The following is a 20,972-nucleotide window of genomic DNA, read 5'->3' as shown; positions in this document are numbered from 1 at the left end:
CGCGGGGGGGGGGCTTTGGGGGGTTGCGCGAAGCGCCCCCACCAACTAGTGTATATATATATATATATATATCTATATATATATAAATAAGTTGTTTGTCTTTTGACTAACGTCATGTTTGTGTGTCGGCTGACGTCATGTTTGTCGACTGACGTCATTACAAGGATTCAAATAACGACCGGGACACAGGGAATAAAAATGACCACCGGGACACAGGGACACAACTACAACGGGGACGCCGGGGGCACAGGGGGGATATATAAATGACGACCGGAACACAGGGAATGTTCGATTAGCAATCACCATCAACAAAGCTCAAGGGCAATCATTATAATAATGAGGTATAGATCTGAATACGGATTGTTTTTCCCATGGACAATTATATGTTGCATGTTCAAGAGTCGGTAAACCTGACAATTTATTTATATGCACAGACAATGGGACAGCGAAGAATGTTGTATATTCGCAAGTTTTACAAACATATATATATATATATATATATATATATATATATATATATATATATATATATATATATATCTATCTATATTCACAGGTGGAACACAGGGACACAACTACAATGGCGCGTAACTAATATGGTGCGAAAAAAGCTAAAAAGAAGAAAAAACCCAAAAAAAAAGAAACTTAAAAAAAAGGAAAAAAATAAAAAAGGTAAAAAACTAAAAAGAAAAAAACACCGGGACACAGGGAATATAAATGACGACCGGGACACAGGGACACAACTACAACGGGGACGCCGGGGGGCACAGGGGGATATATAAATGACGACGGGGACACAGGGAATGTTCGATTAGCAATCACCATCAACAAAGCTCAAGGGCAATCATTAGAATAATGAGGTATAGATCTGAATACGGATTGTTTTTCCCATGGATAATTATATATTGCATGTTCAAGAGTCGGTAAACCCGACAATATATTTATATGTACAGACAATGGGACAGCGAAGAATGTTGTATATTCGCAAGTTTTACGTAGTTAAAAACATATATATATATATATATATATATATATATCTATCTATATTCACATGGGACACAGGGACACAACTACAATGGCGCGTAACTAATATGGCGCGTAACGACTTAACGTAACGCGTAACACCAACTAGGTGTTGGGGTGATGCTTCGCGCCACCCCAACAGCTAGTATATATATATATATATATATATATATATATATATATATATATATATATATATATATATACTACAAGTATACTAAATTGTAGTATCGTCCTAAGAATAGGAAGGAACTGGAACTATAGAGTGAAAATTGAAACTTTGGCGTCCATTTAAATCTGCCGAAAATTGTATGCAAATCCTGAAGCTGAGATTCAAATGACTTTTCAGTTATGGAGCAGCAAATTTCACATTACTACATATATTTAAATTCATTCGTTCTTTGAAAGTTAAAGTGAATGACTAAACTTTAGAGAGAGCATATTGTAGCGTTAACGAATTAAATTTTCCAATAGTGCTGTTTTACTCCGAACGGTAATAAAGCCAATGTAGCGAGAATCGTTTCATTGCAAATCTCTTTTTTTAAGAAATCTTATTTGCTATATTCCGTTGTTAGAGCTGAATCTTTGAAGAACAAAAAAAGGTAGAATTTTGAAAACGTGTCATTAAATTTTTTTAACTTTTTACTTCAAATCGGGATGAGTCGATGAAAAAGAATCATCATGCCCAAAATTAAAGGGTAGGACTCACATCTTTTTATTTTGTGGGAAGGCGAAAATTAGTTCTTAAACTTTTGGCATGATTAGTTTTTTGTTAGAGGACTTAAATTCACATGAAAAAAAATACATATTTTTTCTCAAGTTAGTGTTTTATCCAATACCAATTTGGCGTAATTTTTCTATTAGGTATATAAAAGTATTTTGGTAATTTGTAAGTAAGAGGCACTGAATTTTTTTTGCTCACATACCAACCCTTCCTCTATATTTGACCGTCCATGCTGTCTGCATTTGAACTACTGCTTCTGACAGTTTTCTTATAAGGAAAAAAAGGTCCTCGTGCATTGTTGTATATAATTAATACTTCAGAGGAGGAATGGCTTTAAGAATGCAATAATCTCAAACATTTTGAAAATAAACTAAGCAAATTAGAAATTTACTCCATATTTTGTTTATCTCAGTTTATTATTGGCAAATAATATAACAGATTTTGACTGATCGTCTTCAATAATTAAAAACTTGGAATGTGGCATTTCTTGTAAGGCTTGTATTTTTAATAGCTTCTGTAAAACTGGATTGGAATTTACCTTACGTTTTAATTTGTTTTCGAAAGGGGGAGAGATATGTCATCTTGATAATAGGAAGGACGATACCAAAACCCAATTTTTATCAATATTCAAGAGTCATTACAGAATTTGATAAAATCGAGATTTACTCAGGAATTCATATTGGCAAGAGGAGGGGGGACTTCATCAAAACATTTGAAAATAAGCAAATTATAATTAAAATATTTAAGCACGGAAAAATACTCTTTAAATTAGTGGCAGTTCTAGGCTTGGGCAATGGGGGGGGGGGTAGCTACCCCTCCCAGCTTTTCTGAAATTAACTTCGTTTTATTTTATGCTTTTCTCTCCTATGCTATACCTTGGTCCCCACCCCCGAGATTATGAGGCCTAAAACAGCTACTAGTTCAAAGTTTAAAATTTCTGTGGGTAGTCCCCAGGCTTTTCTTCACATATTATGAAAATACGCATTAATTTCTTATTTCTCTGTTTATTTAGGTTACCTTATCAGGGTTTATTTGGTGGTGTATCGGCCATGAACCGATCTCACTTTGAAAAAGTGAACGGTTTTAGCAACATGTTTTGGGGATGGGGAGGAGAAGATGATGATATGAGCAACCGTATTCGCTATAAAAAGCTGCTGATTTCACGTTATCCAGCGAATATTGCCAGATATGTCATGTTGTCACATAGCAAGGCAAAACCTAATCCTAGTCGGTAAGTTTTTTTCTTTTACACAGTTTCTCTGATTTTAGATTTATTCTCCTTTGTGAACCTATTTGAAACATTCCATTTCATGTCCCCAAAAATTTTACATTTATGGTCCTTATAAACTGTTTCTTATGAGGTTGGGGCACTCATACCTGTTTTCTTTTCCCTTCCTTTAAATTTCCGGGGATTTTAACCAAGGTAGTACTGATCTTGCATATTTAAGACACGCCCAAGTCATTTTATGTTTCAAAACGCTACTGCCTCCGTCCCTATTCCAGCAGGCTACCATTCAAAAATTTGTTTGTATAACCATACCGTTAAAGCGTGTATTTTTTTTAATCATACCGTTAATATTGAGAATGATACCTAAAACGACCTAACTTGTTTTTTATATTTGATTTATTTTTTATGTTGGATTGTTTAACTAAAATTTAGGAATAAAGGAATTAGTCTTTTTTTATATTTTTAATGAGACCTTACTGATTTATTTGATAGCCTTTGACCATTTTTCTATTTTTTTGTCTATAAATAATTCGCTTTTTTCCTTAAATATGCTTCTGTATGGGATTCTGTTCTGCTTTTTTTTAAGTGTTCATCATTTGCCCTTCTGAATTACGACCTGGTCTGCCCTGTGGACATCATGTTAGTTATTGGCTAGTTTTCCTTGATGTAGGGCAATCATGGGGAGTATGCCCTCACTCAAGTATATGATCTTCTGCAGTATCACTAAGGGAGTCATCCTTTCCCCTTTCAGATGTTTTCTTCTACTATTTTTTTTTCATGTCTTTATAAAAGAAAAAAAATAAGGACAAGTCTTTATGATGCTAACAAATTTTTATTTTCTATTATTTAATGTTTTGCTTATCGTCAGACCATGACGATTTCTTTCTAACATATTTTATTTACTTGCTAGTAGAAAACGTAATTAAAAATCAAAGAGCAAGATCTAGGTTGGGGTTGAGACACCATTTCACCGTTGCGTTCTATTTCACCGTTCCTTTTGCATTATTTTAAGTGTGTATATCATTTTTTTGCGTGTTGTGTGCCAAAAGAAATCATGACTTGTCAGATCTATTGCCTGATCTAGATTGTTTTCTTTCGATTTTTTTTCCTTTCTTCTTTTATCTAAGCTGATCAACTAGAAGTCACAAGTTTGCCACTTGAGTTACCAATGACCCACTTGCTTCAAGTTCTGAAAAGTGTCTGGGATATCCACAAGAATAAATTTTTTTGGGAATATGTAAGCGAAGTAAAACCCGATATTCCCATCCAGACTGAAAGGTTATCACAAATAGGGTTTTATAAATAGAAAGCAAGTCGCCGAAATCCAATAAATATCGAAGGGGGTAATACAAAGTAATACAGGTAATACAAAGTTAATAGCTGTGTTGACTAAACATTAGGCACGTACCTGATAATGTCTTTGAACTTGTTGGAAGAGAAGACACTTTGTGTCTGCGAGGTGATATATTTGTCAGAAAAAAAAAATTCATAGAATTTGTTTTTGTCTATACAAAGAGGAGAATCTCGTATTATCATCATTTTGTAAGAGTTAAAATATGGTTCTTAAAAGAAAGGCCTTGAGTTTAAGAAATGCCTTGGGATTGTCTTTAGTATAAGGAAGGTCTTTGGAGTAGATAATATCTTGGGTATAAAGATCTTAAGCTTTTCGCGGAATAACTTTTTGCCTGGGATTTGAATGAGAGGAAAATGTGTAAAATTATTGTTTAGCTCCCTCTGATATTGGTCCATAGAGTCCAATCATCCTGGAACAGTTGAGAAACACTACCATAAAAACGTACCTTTTTAGTGTTTCTCCCCTCTTCCCATAGGGATCGGGGGTTTATTCACCTGTGGAAAATGAAATTCCGTTCAATGATCCTTGGTTCTTGAGATATTACAGATGCGCCATTTTAATAGTCTGGATGCATATACCTTCTTTAGATTTTTAGCTCAACATCATGCTCAGCATTCCCTAAAAGTTTTAACTTAATACACTTTGCAGTTATACCTTTTTGACAGTTCGATGCAGAGTATTGTTTGATTTGGTTTTAGAAACTCTCAACTTTCCCTGAAAGTTTTTGCTAACTACTCTTAGTTCCTCCTGAGCTACTGCATATATGCCAATTTGACAACCATAATGCACTTGGTTTCTTTTGATTTAGTAAAACATCCTCTCGACTGAAAATTTGTACTCAATACTCTTAGGCATTCTTGAGATGCTACAAATGCTGCCTTTTTACGACCTTTATGCTCATAGTGTCCTTTAATTTTGTTCCACGCCTTCCTCACCATTCCCCTGAACTTTCAACTTAATACCATCATAAGTTCCTGATATATTACAGATATTCCCTTTTGACAACCTGGATATGCTTAGCTTCTTATGATTTAATTCTACACCCCCAAAAAATTTTCTGACAGTTTCAACTTGCCTCTTGGTGTTCCTGAACTATTGCTTATATGCTGTTTTGAAAACCATGATGCCCTTAGATTCTTTTGATTGAGTTCAATATCCCCCTTGATATTTCCTGAAAATTTCAACTTGATACTCTTAGCCCTTCCTGAGATATTGTAGATGAGCCTTTTTTACGACCTTGATGCAAATAGTGTCTTTTGATTTTGTTCTGCACCTTCCTCGCCGTTTGCTGAAAGTTTCAACTTGAAACCCTTAGCCATTCCTGGTATTTTCCAGATGCGCCCTTTCGACCCATTGGATGTATATATTGTGTTTTGAGAAGCTTAAACTAAAAATCATGGTTTGTCTCCCTATCTTTCTTGAACTAAGCCTCCACCTGCAAATTTAATAATTAAATAAAGATTCATTCGAGGAATTATCTGTGCATTTTCGAAATTAGAGTGAAATACACTCTTATTTTGATAGCTATGACATAAAGGAGTACTTGCTCAAATTGTTTTCTTCTATACCACGTTTCATCCCTGTCAGGACTTTTTCGCTTCTTGTTCGAGTCTCTTGTTCTTCTTTAGCTGTTCTTTTTATTGTTATCTTTATATTCCGCAGGTTCCGTGTGATGAAAAATGGAGCAAAAAGAGCCCAAGTAGATGGATTAAAAAATCTCCGCTACAAAAGAGTAAAAATTCAGTTTATGAAACTATGCACATGGATATCAGTTGATATATCGCCCAAAGAAAGATCTTAGATTGTGATACATTGATAAAATAGTAAGATTCTTATTTTGAAGTTGTTTTAATTTGAAGTATGTGTGTGTTCAAACTATTCTAAAACTTCGAAATCATGATTATGCAAATGATTATCCTTCTAAATAACTAATTTTTTAGCTTTATTTACCTAGAATCCTAGATGACCAAAAAAAAAACACCAAAGAAATGAATATAAAGACAAAAAAACGGGTCTATGACCAGTAAAGGAAAACGAAGAGACACAAAAAAAATCAAATGAATATTTCACCCGTATACAACAAGGTGTTTTCAGCCTAGAAAAAAAAAAACAACTAGAAACTAAAACTAAAAAATGTAACTGAAAAATATATATAAAACTAAAATAGACTAACATAGAATATTTAGTATACAATTAGTTACATTTAAAATTGGCAGCTACCTTCAAATATAAGTAATTGTATATTATATATTTTATGTTAGTCTATTTTAGTTTTATATATATTTTTAGTTTTTTTTTTCTTCTACGCTGGAGACGCTTTGTTGTATAAAGGCGAAATATTCGTTTAATGTTTTTTGTGTCTCTTCGCTTTGATTTACTGCCTATAGACCGGTTTCGTTGTCTTTACATTCATTTCTTTGTCATAGATGGCCAGTTCGTTTTAGATTTTTTATTCAATCCAATATGAGCAACTAGCGGGTGCCAACAAGCGTTTTAATCTTAGATGAATAGTCAAATTTCGGAAAAATTCGAAGTACGATAAAGAAGATCTGTCGAGCAATTATATTAATAAGGCAGAGTGAAGGATTCAAAGTAACCCAGACATTACATTCGCGCGTTTATATTGAGGAACAACATGATGAATTCTTAGTTATGGTAATTTCAAATGGGTTATGTTTTTTTGTCAGATTAAATTCTATTTTTGCATATCTTAAACTGGAAACGCGTGAAAAGTTAACCAAATCTGTTTACGAGCATCTGATTTTAGTCTCCAGATATCTGGAGCTTTCTGCTTTTTTCTTATGCCGCATAATTTCTCCTTTTCTCGCTTGCATAGGAGGTTGATAGGAAATTCCATTTTTGATACTAAAATTGCGTTGTCGTGTCTTGAAGGCCGAACAAATTATCCTTGTATAAAAAAATAATCATTATTAACAGTCAAAACCCGAAAATCCTTTCCTTCCATTTTTGCTCTCCACTATAACTCATGTCTTTAAACTTTCTGCATTTTGATTTGCTAAGTGGATATCGAGGTAAATGAATTTCATACAAAAAAATCCATCCAACTGTTGAAGTTATATGAAGTATAAAATTCATTAAATGATTTACTTAAATCTTGGCTTTATTTACGTGCAATGATCGAATTTTCGAAACGTTTGTGCTATATAGTGATGTATGTGCATAACCATCACAGTATCGGAAATAGATTATATTTCATGTTTGCTCAATGTCTACAATGTATCATGAACTTCCTCTAAGCATATGGTATACGCTTGTGGCTGCTATTTTCAACGTTTAGCTGCTAAATATTTATGTAATGTTGTTCCTATTTTTGGACGCCTTTTGCAAGTTTCTTGAAAGTTTTATATAACTGTAGTTTTTTGATTAGAATTCGTGTTGTTTGTTAAGGATTTTGTTGAAAATTTACTTTTATTGTGCGTACATAAGAAAGTAACGTCATGCATTCTTTAATCGGATTTTGTGTCAAACCTGTTTTTAGTTTCTGAATTAGATGATAATGAATTTGTTTTTATTAAAGCCTATGAATCTCCATGCAGTCACTATGCTCCTTAAAGAAAATACCAAATATGACCCTCGATTTTAATTGCCAAAGATTTCTGTTGTTTAATTTTTTCTTTCATGAATTAATCAGGAATAAACAACTTTCCTCTTTGGATTTACTCTTTTACAACGAATCTGAGAAAAATCTTATTCTGTTTAAAATTGATTTTCCTGGACATATGATTTTTTTTGTGTTTTAAAGCCATATTGTATGTTTTAAAAGTACTTTCATAAGGAAAAGTGGGTAGATGTCTAAAAGTATGTAGACTTTACAATAATTGTCTTTTATTTCACATTTTCTCTAATTATGTTAATTTCTTTTTTAAATGCAAAGAAGTGAGGATTTGTTTGAAGTTTCGTTTTGATTTTTCTTTCCTTTTTAATGTAAGATACGCGTTGTTTTATAAAATGTCCTTTAAGAACTTTAAGAAGTATCCCACCAATATTCAAGTCTAGCTTACCTATGTTAAGATCTTTATGAGGATTACGTTTTTACCTCTAAATTAACATTTTCTTTTTTGAATTTACGATTGAATAACTTCTGTTGTTATTATAGTCAACTGTTCTAATCTAGTACCACAAGCCCAATACCAGTTTTTTTTTTTTAATTCACATTTTATTTTGGTTTTCTTTCAAGGAAATCTAAATATAATTTATTGTTTAATTATATATGCTATTATAGATCATTTAGAAACATAAAGGTTGGGGACATTTCCGACTTTTATTATAGAATAACCTCTGTTATACCGACCTTCAAAAAGGAAAGTGAAATCGCTCTTTGCCGTATTTTAATGAATTGTTTTTGTTTTTATTTGTTTCTATTGTCATTTTTGTTCCAATGTTATGAGCTTTTATGATTGACCTATAATTTACTAAATTTACACCCAGCAGTTTTATTTTGCCTCTATACAAGCCAGGAGCTAGGATAGACCTGTATGTGTTAGAATGGACAGTAACAATAGAAAATAATGTCAAAAATAAAGACAATGATACATGCCATTTTCATTGAGCTTTTGACATTTATTTTGTTTTCATACAATTTTTTTTTGTTTTGACTTTAATCAAGTATTTATATTCTCCTTTTATTCATGGGTTTTTGACGTAAAAAGGAATTGCAGGAATCTTAGTTATTGAAAGCCATTTTTAGACCATAGTGTTTCTAATTTAACATACAACTTATTGCATTAAAGCTTAAATTGCTTATTTCTGTTTAGTCGTTGTACCCCCCCCCCCCCCCCGAAAAAAGTAAGCTGAAAGGCATCTAAAGAGGATTTTAGGAAGGGCTTTGCTGCTTTGTTTGTAATTTTTGGTAGAGTATGGTAAATCAGAAAATTGTAATTATACAGAAGATATGATTTGGACCGTACCCCTGCATGCGTGCCTGTAGAAACATGGATAGCAGGGATACGTTTGCACAAAAAGAAAGACTGTAATACAAATAGGGGTAAAAATGAAACCATTATTTTCTTTAGTAGTTCCTATAGCCAAAACTAAAAAAGAGACTTACAAAACACAAACAGGAATCACGTGTTCCTAAATTTGGGCCTTTTCGCATCTTACGTGTGTATATTTTAATCTGAGAGTTTTAAAATAAAATTACTTTCCGGACTAAAGTGCAGATGGAAAAGAGAAAAATTTTATTTTAAAATATAACATTGACATGAAAAAAAAGGTATGTCCCTTAAAGCCTTATGTTGCATATCACAATAGTATTACCAGTTTCCAAAAAGTCATCCATCACGAAAGAATACGTAGACATCTTCAAAACACTATAAAAACCGCAGAATTTCTTGTGAAAAACCTCGTCTGACGATCTGCAAAATATATAAATTAATGAATTTTCATAAATAAAAATTACAAGAGATAGAAAAACGAAAACACGGCTAAAATCGCAAAGGTATGATCAATGAATTAGCATTACACAGTACCACTATTTTTTGATATATTAATAGAAGTGTTACCGGTATTTGCAGTTGTTATTAAAAAAAAAAAATCCCAGTCGATTTTTTTTTCGCACGAACAAAAATAAACATGCATCCATGATAATTTTCTTGAAAAAAATCCAAAATTTTGCATTCTTGTAGATAAGGACTTGAAACCACTTTGAAAAGTTTCTCTGGTATGCTATATTTGATGTTGTGGTTTGAATCAAAATTACTCACCCTTTTGGAGGTGTTTTGTACCTTTTTCCAAAATAGTGCTAATTTTCTGAGGCTTGTTTCTTTTGGTGAGTAGCTTAAGATTCAATAAATTTTACATATTTAGAATATCCCATTAAAAGGCAATTCTTTCGATATGTATATTGTTATCAAAACTTTTTTTTATAGTTTTGGTTACTATTAGCATGAGAAGCTGCTTACTTACAGTTTGTTACAACAAACTGTTTGATTTCCAAAATAACGTTCCATCTAATTTTTTTTCCTTAAACTACTTGGCAGTGATGCAAAAGCTTACGACTCATGTGTTGTTGTTTTTTTATTCTTACGTTTTGAATTCTTTTCCTATATATCTCAGTCAAAGTAAATCGTATTTCATTCTTTCCAAAGAAAACTTTGGTTGGTCTTTTTGAAATAAAGTATATTCTATTTTTCTTTGTTTTTTTTTATATTCTTATTTATCTATTTAATGAGTAAAAATTGGAAACCATAACCTTAGAATCACAGTTGTTCGCATAGAAGTACTATTCGATTGTCGCCATAATTTAATAGTCAACTTTAACCATTTATTGATTACAGCTCTTATGGGACAACTAGGGCATTTTTTGTACACAACAGCAAAAGCCAAGGAACAGGCAAGTTTTGGAATGAAAAATTGGCTGACGTAAAAAATCTTGGGTGAACACAGCATCAATTAAAGTTGTCACTGATCCAATTCATGAATACTCTCTATCACAGCAATGTTTTCTGAGGGTAATTTTATTAAGGTGGTCAAAAGTGATGTAAATAACGCCTACTTGAAAGCTATATGTATTTAAGGAACCTCCTTATTAGCTTTTTGTTTCATTCTTTTAGCAGTTTTTCTTTTTTCAAAACTTTGAAGAATAGCAGGGAGTAAGGAATGAAAAGAAATATGTCTGAGGTTTGGACAAGTTCAAATAGGTGGAGTTCCTATTTAATAAGACCAAGGACTATAATTCTGCTTTGAAAAAAAAAAGAAAACCACAAGATATCGAGCAAGAAAATAGCTTCTACCTGAGTGAGTTTAAAATATCAGTTTATCAACAAAACATTTCTTGAATAATTTATCTTATTTTTATGTAACTTGCCACAGAGAAATATTTAAAAAAAATTATTTTTTTAGACATAAAAGAAGCAATTTTCTAACTTGTATACAATTGCAGTAAACTACAGTACAGAAACAACAAAGAATGGAAAATAATTCCATTTAGTTCTTCAGTACAAAATGAAATGCGTAATCTCTCCCAGTACTACTGTAAAGCAACAACGACAACAGAAGAAAACTACGACTATGGCATATGCTTTAATAATCATCTATGATTCCTGGCTAAAACCATTCCAAGAACAATACTCCAAGAAAAAAGCAAAGCAACTTCTTCCAAAAAAAAAAAAAGATTCATAACTGTTTTTTTTAACCCTGAATGTTACAGTTATCCCTAGTAAGCTGGTTGTACAAAACATCTACTGTTAATATAAAAATGATTTTGTAAATATAAAAACAAGGGTACAGAAGTAAAAACATCTTTTTATCTTAGTAATCCCAAGTAAATATCATATTTTCAATTAAATTTTACATGGCCAAGGAGCTTGATTAAGCGCATACCAAGACTGAGTGGCAGGGTAGATGAATGAGTTCCCATGGACCTTTTTAGAAAAACGGGTTAAAACAGGGCCTTAGACATTGGGGCCCCCTGGCAAATCCTCTGATGTCCCCCTAAAAAAAAAATATAGATGTTTACACCAACAAGTGCAGATGTCTGATCCTTAAGGGTAGAGCAGAATTTTCTGGAGGGGGGGGAGCGAGCGCATTAGAAAAGTGCAAGCTTAAGCCAAGATGTTTTAGTTTTTTAGGAGGCGAAAATCCCTTCTCCTCCTGTATCCAGGTATGTTATATAATACGGCATCTATAATTAATTAGCTTGTATTTCAAGTTCAACTTACATTGTCATTAAGAACACATTAAAAAAAATCAATGCTTTTTTCTAAAATATCGTGGAATTTCTTATAATTCATGTGTCCATATATGCCTGAATATCATACACAGAGAGGATAGGTAATATTTTGGCAGTACAATGTACCAATTGATTGATGTGCAGTTGTAATTGCAGAGATTTTTTAAGATGTAATAAGTTTTATCTAAAAAAAAATAGCTATCATGCAGTCAGATGGACTGAATTCGCACTTTAGAGTCAAACGTAAAAACAAACACACCAAAACAAATATGATTGGTCTGATAAAAAATTAGATGCATAAGCCAACATATCAAACAGACTAAAAACAATGAAAATTAGTTGAGTTTATAAAGGAAATGATGTAAATAACAAGGTAGAGGGAAACTATAGGGATTCGATTTCTTAAATTGTATTTCGATAATGCTATGGGAAACTTTTAAGAAATATAAAAAAAAATGACTATACAAATAGAATGTTCAAAATTAGTAAAACAGGTTTTATGCAATGATTGGTAAAATTTGCTTGTGTTAAATATTGGTTATGCAGGGAAAAAAGTGCTCTTGTGTTTTTTCTCTGGAAAATTTTCTTGGGGCGAAAACTGAATTTTTGTTTGAAGCAGAACAAGGAAGGCACGATCTGGGGGGGGGATCACTAGTGAAAAGTGTATTTTCCTTGGGGTTAGTGAGGGCACTACTGGTGAAATGGTGGGAAATTTTAAGTGGTTCAGTCAATTTACATTTAAGTGGGTATGTAATTTCAACTGAAGGCTGCATAGCCCTTCCAGGCTGTTATACTTACATCTTCCAAGTGTGAACGGACACCTTCTTGAAGCTTCAAAACTGTGTCCTTCACTGCACCTATTAAAGTCTGGTCACCGGTTGTAATGAAATTTTTAATGCCTGTTTTTTGGCTTGGGGTAACAGCTCTGATTTCAACTTTTCGTGAAGAAGGAAGTTTTCTATCTAAATAGTTCTCATAAAGGGCTTTCAAGCTTCCACTAAAATTTTCAGAGTCCCATAGCTTAAGACTTTCTTGATAGTAATGCAGATAATGCACTTTTGAAATGCGGCTGAGAAAATAAGTAAATAAATATGCTGTTTCTGAATGAACTAGAACATAGTCCAAAGACTTCAATTCAACAATTCCCTTGAGAATGGAGATAGAGACACTTCTAACCAATGTAGGCCACTCATGAGTTTCCAATTCAGTGCCATTTTGATTGGCCATTTCTTAAAGAAGAAGAAAATTCATGAAAATCTCAATCCAAATCCTAGAAAAAAAGTGATGGTCTGAAGTTTTTAAGCAGCTAGAAGGGGCTTGTATATTAATAGTTAGAATACAAAGCTTTCACTTATTAGCAATTTCGCTAGTAAAATCAGCAATTCATTAATTCTCATCTTTGTCAAACAGCTTTGAACATTTCCTCAGCATATGTTTAAACTATCAAAGATTCAGTATTGTTGACTTTTTTTTGTTTTACATTATTAATTGCTTATTTATCAGACAATGAATATATTGTCAGGATACCAGAGTAGGAAGTCATCTGACTTCCATAGTTGAAAGTCCTTCATCACTTGAGCACATTAAATAAACATCTTAGTTTACAGCTTTGTTCTCAACCAAATGTCATCCACGTCTGGAAGCAATTTGTTCTTACAAGCAGTGCTTTCTTAGCTAAAGTGGTTGTTTGTACCATATTGTTCAATTCGCTGAGAGAGGGAGAAATCCCCCCCTTTTCCCGTTTTCAAGCACACAGTTGGTAAAGTAAAAATCAGTTTTTGTTCTTGGACGTTCATGTATGACAAGATGATTATTTATAATATTGATATTTTTATTAAATACTACCAAACCTTATCTAAATATTTGTAAGCAAACCCTCGATGAGGAGATATGTCATTATGACACAATGTTATTAACTGGTTGGTTTTCAGTTCTTTTCATTGCTGCAAAAAAAGATGCCTTGGAATAACACTAAATGCATATTTTCACGATGTTATAATCTTTCCTTTTAATTTGCAATAGCAAAGTTGGATCAAATACAGTATTATTTTTCTAATTGAAAGTAGTATTTTATAAATAATTTTACTATTCCCTGAAGTTACTATGACCTCTTTTGCAGAAGAAAAACAAGAACATTGGCAACATTCACCAAAAGTAAGATATCATATATAAAGCAAGATAAGTGATACATATATGAATTCAGTGAATATTGACTGAAGTGACACCCAAGCAAGCTAGTGATTAAATAAGGCACAGAAAAATTAAGTGATACAACGTCTATGATCTATTGTTTGAATGTGTCAAACTCCAAACAAGAAAAGCAAGATAACTTACATGAAAATATTTTTGCTTCTCCTAGTTTTTTTCTGCAAATACAGAATACTTTGGTTAGCCTTTGGTAATATAAACATGGAATGGTGGTCAAGGAAAATAAGTCTTTAGTCAAAAATTTTGCTTTTCCTTCAGCAGATCTTCCTATTCCTGTAACTAGATATTCATCTACAGTTCAAGACTTAGCCAGCAACATTTTGGTTTTGTCCTTTTTATTTACTTTTGCTTATGCTGCCAGTTTCAGTTAATTGCAACCAAATATTTTTGCTGTTGAGGGGAAAGCTTTGTTTAAGCAGGCAAGTTAGAAGTTTCTAATTGTTGAAGTTAGATTAAAATTCAAAAGCACTTAAGACGTGTAGCAATTTCCTAGCCCTGTTACCAAAATACTTTCTTAGAATCTGAAATAGAAAAACTTACAGCTTCAAAAAAGGAGAATTTTCCCATGAGTTTGCAAGCCCTACCATTTGCTTTTACCTATCTGTTCTTAATTTGATTTGGTTAAGTTTGCTTTCTTGCTTCTATGTTTGGTACTAAGGCAAAGGAACAGTATCACTTACCCAAAATTTACATTCTCCCATTGCCAAAAAAAAGAAAATAGGGGTATATCTCCTTTTGCTACCTTCTTAGAAGTGTTAATAAAAATTTAGACCAGAGCAAGAAAGTTAGCTTTTGAGCTAAGAGGTAAAATTTTCTTTTCAATGCTGATCAGTACAGTACTCTCAAGAAAGCTGATGAATGATATTGTATCAGTTGTCTTGTACAACAATTTTTCAGTGAGGTGTGCCATTTCAAAATGTTCGAGGGAATAAAAATTATTTATTGCAGTACATACCAAAAAAAAGAAACCTTAATAATCCCTGTGCTCAAAGCAAGCTACGACCTGGTTTTTTGCAATAGCAACCTGGAGGTATAAGTGAGTCCTTGGCTCATTGGTCACACCCAACTCAACTTTTGGCAAAAAGGTAGGCATGTTGTGGTTAGTTGAATCAGAATTACAAAAAAAAAATCAATTTGTATGATTGAAGAGGGAAAGTGGGCCAGTGGCAGCTTTACTACCCTACTGCTGCAAACTCTTTAGCAGAAAAGTAGGCAATTTGCATCCTATTTGAAGCAGAATTGTACAAGATCTGTACAATTCGAGGCAAAAAGTGGCTCAATTCCTTTTTTTTCTTTCTTTCTTTCTTTACTGATCAGCATGAAATTTATAGGATCAGTATCCTCAGCCAATGGAACATTAAAATGATGACTTTTTATCTATGTTCCCTTTACCAGCCTCCAATCTGCTTGAAACTCACAGAGCAATTTATTTTAGCCAAGAAAACAGAACAGATAGATTTTCAAAGCCACCCACCACTTCCCACCTAGTTTATGCACAAAAGTGACTGCATCCCTTGAAATTTGGTAGAAAGAGGAGGCTACCTACACCCAAAAAGATATTGATCAAGAAACTACATACCAAGAAAACTGAACAGATAGATTTTCAAAGGCACCCACCACTAGCCTATTTACAAAAGTCCCACCTAGGCTATGCACAAAAGTGACAGCATTAACTTGAAATTTGGTAAAAGGAGAGACTACCTACACACAAAGAAACATTGGTCAAGAAATTTTAAACCACAAACTTTACAACCCAGGCACTAACAGGCTTCAATGTTCTTTTGTTTGGGTGCTGCTCCTCCATAGCAAAATGCAACTGCAAGCAAGAATCATAAAGCATCTTCATCTTGAGGGATACAAGGTTACATACTTGTGGTAGTTGACCCACCTTTTATTAATTTTTAATACATTTTAGGGTAAGGAAATTTTTCTCAAAGAGGTTATACAACAATCATAAATAATAACACAAGATAATAATCTACTTTTGTAATTATTTGATAAATTGTTCTTGTGGCAATTATCAGGTCATAGACACAAATTCAAATTGCTCAATAACAAAAACAACTAACAGGCACCATGTTTTGAGATAAACTAACTTATTCTTAGTCTGTACATGCTGTAATTTTGAAATGGTAATGTAGATTTCCTGTTATTTCTTTTTACAATATAAATTTGCCATATTTTGCCATAAAGTTACATACCTTTTGCTTGTACATGCTGCAATTTAGAGAAATCAGCAGAATTTGAGACCATCATTAGGGAATCAGTCATTATTTTATTTTTTTGACTAAAGATTATTCTTGAAACATAGCATACTACTTTTAAATATGACAACTGCATTCAACTGATGGCAAAGGAACAAAATCCAAATGTTGCTCCTGCAATAATTTTGTTTGCAAAGCTGACCAAAGGTTGCTATAACACTTCAAGTTGCACCAGCAATGTAAATCTAAATGGCATTTTGTGCAAGTCAATATGCCAGTAACTAGATCATTAAGTGACTTAAGAATTACTTGGCACAAATCAATTTTTTTCCTGTAACAACATAAATACTTCAGTTTCTGTGCTGAATCCTTACAGTCTGTTAGTTTTAATCATCAAGAGTTTTATGAGTCAAATAGTGTTTTTCATCCAGAAAGTACCATGTTCAGAGTTGTTTATTTCCAGACAATTGAACAAGAAAATTGATCAGCAGCAAGAAAAGTATGTGGAGCATGAGCTGGTTAATGGAATCTTCCTAAAATATACAAGCAGAATTCAACATTTTAAAATGTGATGCATTGTAAAATGAAGTCTGGTGGCATTGTCCATGTTTCTTATATTATTGCAATGCATTGTAAAATAAAGTCTGACAGCATTATTCAAGTTTCGAGGTTCCAATGTACCTCTTACACTCTTCTGCCTTAGTTGCTGTATCATTGACTGGTTAATACTTTAACATATGCTACCTGCTGCTACAATACAAAGTTTTTACTTAGCCAAAAGTTAAATTTTCAGCAGTTTTGAGGGGTGCTGGTGTCTGGTTCACTGGTTACTTCTGCTTCGGGGACAATAAAAATTACACAAAATAATTTGCAATAAAAGGAACATAAGTTTTTATCTTCTCTACCATGTGCACATATGGCATACAAAATTTGGATCAAACTGGAAGTAGCTCTTAAATTCTAGTAAGCTGAAATTTTCAAAAGACAGTGAAATAAGAATTTTTATATTACAGTGCTTAACTTTGAAGAGGACCCACAGTAAATGGTACTAGGAACCTTACATTACATTTACCTTGGGGGCAGAAGAACATGGTAGGCCAAAAAACTATTTTGACTTACACAGCAGCACCTTTTTGTGCTTAGTAAGAGGAGTCACCCAAAGAAACCATGGCTAAGAAATAAAATAATGCAGGTTGCACAGCAAAAATAGAGGACAAGAGTTCTTAGAGACATGTCAACTTACCAAAGGCTCAATGGAGTTTAGAATAGACTCATTCACCAGAACCAAGCCCAGTTTGTTGCAAGAAAAGCCATTGAAATCAAACTAGCAGCAAAAAAAGAATACAAGTAGCCTATTCAAGCATCTCTGAGATATCATAGAAAATAAAGCTCCTACATTGGGACCTGTAAATATCCAGGGATAAGACACATCTTTCTTCTTGTCTTGAGCAGTAAAGGGAGCACTTCTGCTCACTCCTCAACAATAGATGCCCATCTGTACCTCCTACTGATAGTCCTAACAAACCTAGCAGTCTAAGCCCTGAAGCAGATGCTCACCATCCAGACAAGCCTTTTGGTCCCTCAGAAATTGGGAACACAGTGAAAAGACTCAAAATAAAAAGCTTCTGGTGTCTGCTGCATTCCAAATCATGACAAGAAACTGCCAAGGATGCACAGTGGCCCCAGAACTTTTCAATGTTGCAATGGATTATACTATGAAATAGATAAATTCATGTCTCAGCTTTGGGCTGAAGCTCAAAGACTGAGTCAATGCACATCTGCTGCATCCCATTATATGAGCCAATGGTTTAATTGTCCAGTCCTTGTCATAATTTAATTTGAAGCTATTGATCCCACTGTTGTCTTGCTTTGACTGTTTAATAGACTTATGATGTAGTTGTAGAATAAATAACCCCCAGCAACAATACATAATGACCCAAAACCCAGAGAGTCACCACATACTGGAACATGTTTAGGAGGAGAGAGACCTTGGAGTTATTGTAGACTCCCAGTTGAAATTCAGCTCCTGCTCACAGAAGATCTCAGCCAATGCTAGCAGAGCACTAGGCATCATTAAACACAGCATTACCAGCAGAAGTAGACATGTAATCACCAAGCTCTACAAAGGACTGGTAAGACTGTGTTTGGAGGTGGGGACCATCCTGGCCACCCCTTGATATAAAAAGGACAAGGTAGTGCTTGAGCAAATCCAATGAAGGGCCACTAAGCTGATTGCCAGTATTGAAAACAAGCCCTACAGTGAATGGCTGAGGGAACTCAACCTCCCCTCTTTAGTCTACATGCAGATATGATCCAGGCACACAAACTCCTCTCTACCAATCAAGAAAATAAGCTCCTAGAGATTAACCCCTCCCACATAGCATGAGGACACCCAAAAAAAAACTGCAAACTTCATGCAAGGACTGGAGCAAGATGCAGCTTCTTCTCAAACCAGATTGTGAACCTCTGGAACAACCTCAAGGAGAATATTGTTTCTGCTGAATCAACAGATGTATTCAAATGCCGTCTGGATGCTGAGTGGAGTGACAAACCATGGAGATTTGGCTGGGATGCACCAGAATCTAATCAACCACATATGTAACTGTCATCACAAGGAGTGATTAAACAGGATCAAAAGCCCTTATTTCACTCCAAGCTGTGATTTAAGGTAATTTAAGGTAATTTAAGGTAAATGGTTTCTTTTTCTTGTTATGGCATACTTGCATAACAGCTTTGCTGAATGACTTCTGGTACTTGATGACTGGGCAGGCTGAAACATGTAATTTTGGTGATGATTACTAGTGTTGCTGTCTGTTAGCCAAGACAGCAACACTAGCATTGATATCCACCTAGTAGTGCTAAAATCCACCTACCTGGGCTCCATAACATTGTCAAGTGGCTCACAAGCTGCAAGTATGAATATCCAAGCCATCTTTGGCCAAGGGCAGAATAAATGGTCAACTGGCAAAACCAAATATCATTCATACAACAAAGTTTTTAATTTTCTATATACTCATCAGCTCTAAGATACTTTACAAGTTTAGACATGACAAGCATCACATACAACTGTCAAGGTTATTGAAGTCTTTCAGTTTAAGAGCCTGATGAGGATCAAAGGTCTACAATGGTTTGACTTTGTCAGCAATGAAAAGCTGCTGCAGTTCTCTAAACAGCCTTGGTTTTCAACCCAAGCAGCTGGGTGCACCTTATAGTGGTTTAGACACCTACTGTAAATGCCTTCACATCTATCTGTAAAGATAATCTACAACTGTGACTCTACCCAAGCTGTCTAGAAGTGACCCTGGGGTTAACTGAAGAAGCAATAGTCTAACAGTATGTCCAACTTCCTGACAATTGTAAACATCTCATAGAGCAAAACACAAACACTCACCATGGACCAAAGTGGACAGAGGAGGCAGTGTTCACTCTCCTTACTGAGCAGCACCAAGCAGGAGACATAAGTGTCTCTTTAAATGGCTTTTTACTACTATTGGCAATGCTTCAGCATGGCCTCTGATTTTCATTTTAAAAACATAATATTTGTGTAAGTTCATAAGAGACCAGCACCCTATGGAGAGGGAAGAGTAGGAGATAGATACTTTAAAGACCTTCTCAGGATATTCATTAGACTCTGGAAACATTCTTGTTGATTTTGTTAAATTAAAGCAACAATTGTGCTTTCCAAAATAGCAGAAAGCCCTTCATCAAGAATTTTACTGATTTAAGTATTAGATGAAGATTCAACCTTGTATATTTGTTTCTTTTTATAATCAAAGGTAAACCTGTAGAGGAACAGGTTTCTAAAAAAAGTTTTGATAAACAAAAAAGAGGCATTTTTGGATTGCATATTTTATGCGCTTTTTTATGGTTAAAGTTGTGTTAGTGATAATTCACCCTCACCTGTAATGGTCTCAAACATAGGACTAGGCTATACGCAAAACTAGAATAATATAAATTATAAACCATTAAACATATTATTTAATGCTCCTTTTAAATATAAAGGATGTTACCCTGACAATGCACCCTAACTTGCCTGATACCAATATATAGCTCTAATAATATGTTTGTTTCAGCAATCTAAAAATTCCTCTCTTTTTCAGGTAACACGTCTTTATCTGGAGAGCCGCAGTTCTACATATTTACCTAAGCCAAAAAAATGGCCTTGTTTGCAATTTTTGAATTTCTACGGCAGAAAGGATCATAACTATCAGAAACGAAAAGTGAAATTACTTGCATTTCTAGCGAAATCTTTAAACGGGTGAAACATACTAAATTTATAATTTGTTTGCTCTTTTCTTTAAAGCTTTAGAAGATAGGAAGTATGTTTCCCAGGGAGTAAAATAGTGTGAGCCTGTTGACAAATGCGATACTTTTATCGTGAAGAGCACTGTCACCCGATAATGTGACAAACAAATCAATGGATATCATCAATGGAAGTAGGTTAGTATATATGCTAGTTCAATATTAGTTCCATACAGAGGTGTTGCTAGTTAAATTTTGTTTTGTGTGTGTGTTTTACCATTTTGCTGCTCATTTCTACT

General features: G+C 33.8%; 2 protein-coding genes across 6 annotated transcripts in view; one reads left to right on the top strand and one right to left on the bottom strand.

The window, feature by feature from the left end:
* The window catches only part of LOC136042007 (beta-1,4-N-acetylgalactosaminyltransferase bre-4-like), a 46,138-nt gene extending 39,986 nt beyond the window's left edge, over positions 1-6,152 (top strand). For both annotated transcript variants that reach the window (XM_065726857.1, XM_065726848.1), the window contains exons 5-6: positions 2,760-2,978; positions 5,992-6,152. In XM_065726857.1, the coding sequence (XP_065582929.1) occupies positions 2,760-2,978; positions 5,992-6,130 (358 nt within the window). In that variant the 3' untranslated portion in view covers positions 6,131-6,152. The remainder of the gene's footprint in view (positions 1-2,759; positions 2,979-5,991) is intronic.
* A 3,360-nt stretch (positions 6,153-9,512) lies between these two features.
* LOC136042017 (uncharacterized) lies at positions 9,513-20,641 on the bottom strand. 4 transcript variants are annotated; one of them, XM_065726875.1, is made up of 3 exons: positions 20,575-20,641; positions 12,818-13,289; positions 9,513-9,704 (listed from the first exon to the last, which is right to left on the bottom strand). In XM_065726875.1, the coding sequence occupies exons 2-3, from the start codon at positions 13,244-13,246 to the stop codon at positions 9,660-9,662; spliced, it is 474 nt and encodes a 157-aa protein (XP_065582947.1). In that variant the 5' UTR covers positions 13,247-13,289; positions 20,575-20,641; the 3' UTR covers positions 9,513-9,659. The 4 variants fall into 4 exon arrangements, with proteins under 4 accessions (XP_065582947.1, XP_065582963.1, XP_065582956.1 ...); XM_065726891.1 differs by having other exon boundaries at positions 12,818-13,248; positions 20,575-20,637; XM_065726884.1 differs by lacking the exon at positions 20,575-20,641 and adding an exon at positions 20,465-20,571.
* Between the last annotated feature and the right edge of the window lie 331 nt (positions 20,642-20,972).

The sequence above is a fragment of the Artemia franciscana genome, chromosome 2 (genome assembly GCF_032884065.1).
Source record: "Artemia franciscana chromosome 2, ASM3288406v1, whole genome shotgun sequence".
In the NCBI taxonomy this organism is placed as follows: Eukaryota; Metazoa; Arthropoda; class Branchiopoda; order Anostraca; family Artemiidae; genus Artemia; species Artemia franciscana.
The sequence above is the reverse complement of the archived record's forward strand: the minus strand, read 5'-3'. Positions and strand labels throughout refer to the sequence as shown.